Below are 1,272 nucleotides of genomic sequence, written 5' to 3'. Positions count from 1 at the left end.
GTGAGGCTGCCCCCATGTGGCCCAGTATTTTTAATCTGTGTTTCATACATAGTGAATCTTGCTCAGATTTGGTGCCACTAGAATATCCGCAGAGGGGGGAGGGATTGCAAATGGGGTTTGAGTTTCAGTCACTTCTTTAACCTGGAGGGATCCATCTCTCTCGGCTGGTGTCTCCCTCGGTCTCTAATTGACCTGAATGTCCCTCGGAAATTTACCCTTTCGCTTTTTGTCCCAGGCTCCCCGTCTCTGTGTGACCGTGCGTCTCTGCTGGTGCAGTAATACCTGGCGGTGTCTGCAGCCATCAGGGACAGCAGCTGCAGGGAGATCTGGTTCTCTGTCCTTCCCAGGCACGAGCACAGATGTTTCCTCTGTCTCTCCTTCTCTCTGGTTCATGGTTACCGCTGGCAAAGAGCCACCGTCAAGTGACAGAAGAAGAGGGCAGAACAAAAGGGAAAATTCAGGTGCCCTCTCTCTGGGAAGCGACTCGTCTGGCTCACCCCCCTTTTTGTTCCATGCCCCCTAATCTCTGTGTCACTGTGTCTCTCCTGGCGCAGTAGTACGTGGCGGTGTCTGCAGCTGTCAGCGAGCGGAGCTGCAGGGAGAACTGGTTCTTGGAGGTGTCTGCAGAGATGGTGATTCGGCCTTGGAAAGCCGGGGCATAACTTGTGCTACCCGTCCAGTACCCCATCCACTCCAGCCCTTTGCCAGGGGCCTGGCGGTACCAGTGCCAGACGTAGCTGCTAGTGACGGAGCCCCCGGTGACGGTGCAGGTCAGTGCGAGGGTCTCTCCAAGCTTCCCCACCCCAGGGCCGGAGGCCACCAGCTGCAGCTGGGAAAGCACACCTGGAAAGACGGACGGGGAGTTCAAATAAACATTTACTCAGCTGTCCAGGCAGTGAAGGATCTCGGGAGCTGTCCCCGCCATGCAAACATTCCCACGGAGATGCAAAGACTTACCTGGGGCCAGGGTCAGGGCAGCAAGGAAACAGTTAATCATTTTTAAGAGGAGCAAAAACAAGCATCAGATCTTCACTTCAGCGTCTGACCTAACAAAGCCCTGAAATGACGGGCCCGGGTTGGTGTCCAGAACTGTTCACACGCGTGTAACAAACAGTTCACGCCCACTCACGCGGACTCACTGTCTCCGGGTCTCTCGCCCCCTCCCTTTGTGTTCACGTCCGGCTCCTCCCTCACACACACTGAGTCTGTCTGTGAACGTGGTGTGCTGCCATCTCCCTCGCGTGGTGCTCACTCGCTATCCACGTGTTAGCT

The 1,272-nt window shown here is 55.8% G+C and overlaps 1 gene segment (V, D, J or C); it reads right to left on the bottom strand.

Moving 5' to 3' along the window:
* Positions 1–493: 493 nt before the first annotated feature.
* On the bottom strand, positions 494–997 carry LOC137146144 (immunoglobulin heavy variable 4-59-like). The segment is given in 2 exon segments: positions 494–843; positions 958–997. Coding segments are annotated over 2 exon segments (390 nt in total).
* Between the last annotated feature and the right edge of the window lie 275 nt (positions 998–1,272).

Source organism: Emydura macquarii, unplaced genomic scaffold, assembly GCF_026122565.2.
Source record: "Emydura macquarii macquarii isolate MOO-44397 ecotype Brisbane River unplaced genomic scaffold, CSIRO-AGI_Emac_v2 contig_3717, whole genome shotgun sequence".
NCBI lineage: Eukaryota > Metazoa > Chordata > Testudines > Chelidae > Emydura > Emydura macquarii.
The sequence above is the reverse complement of the archived record's forward strand: the minus strand, read 5'-3'. Positions and strand labels throughout refer to the sequence as shown.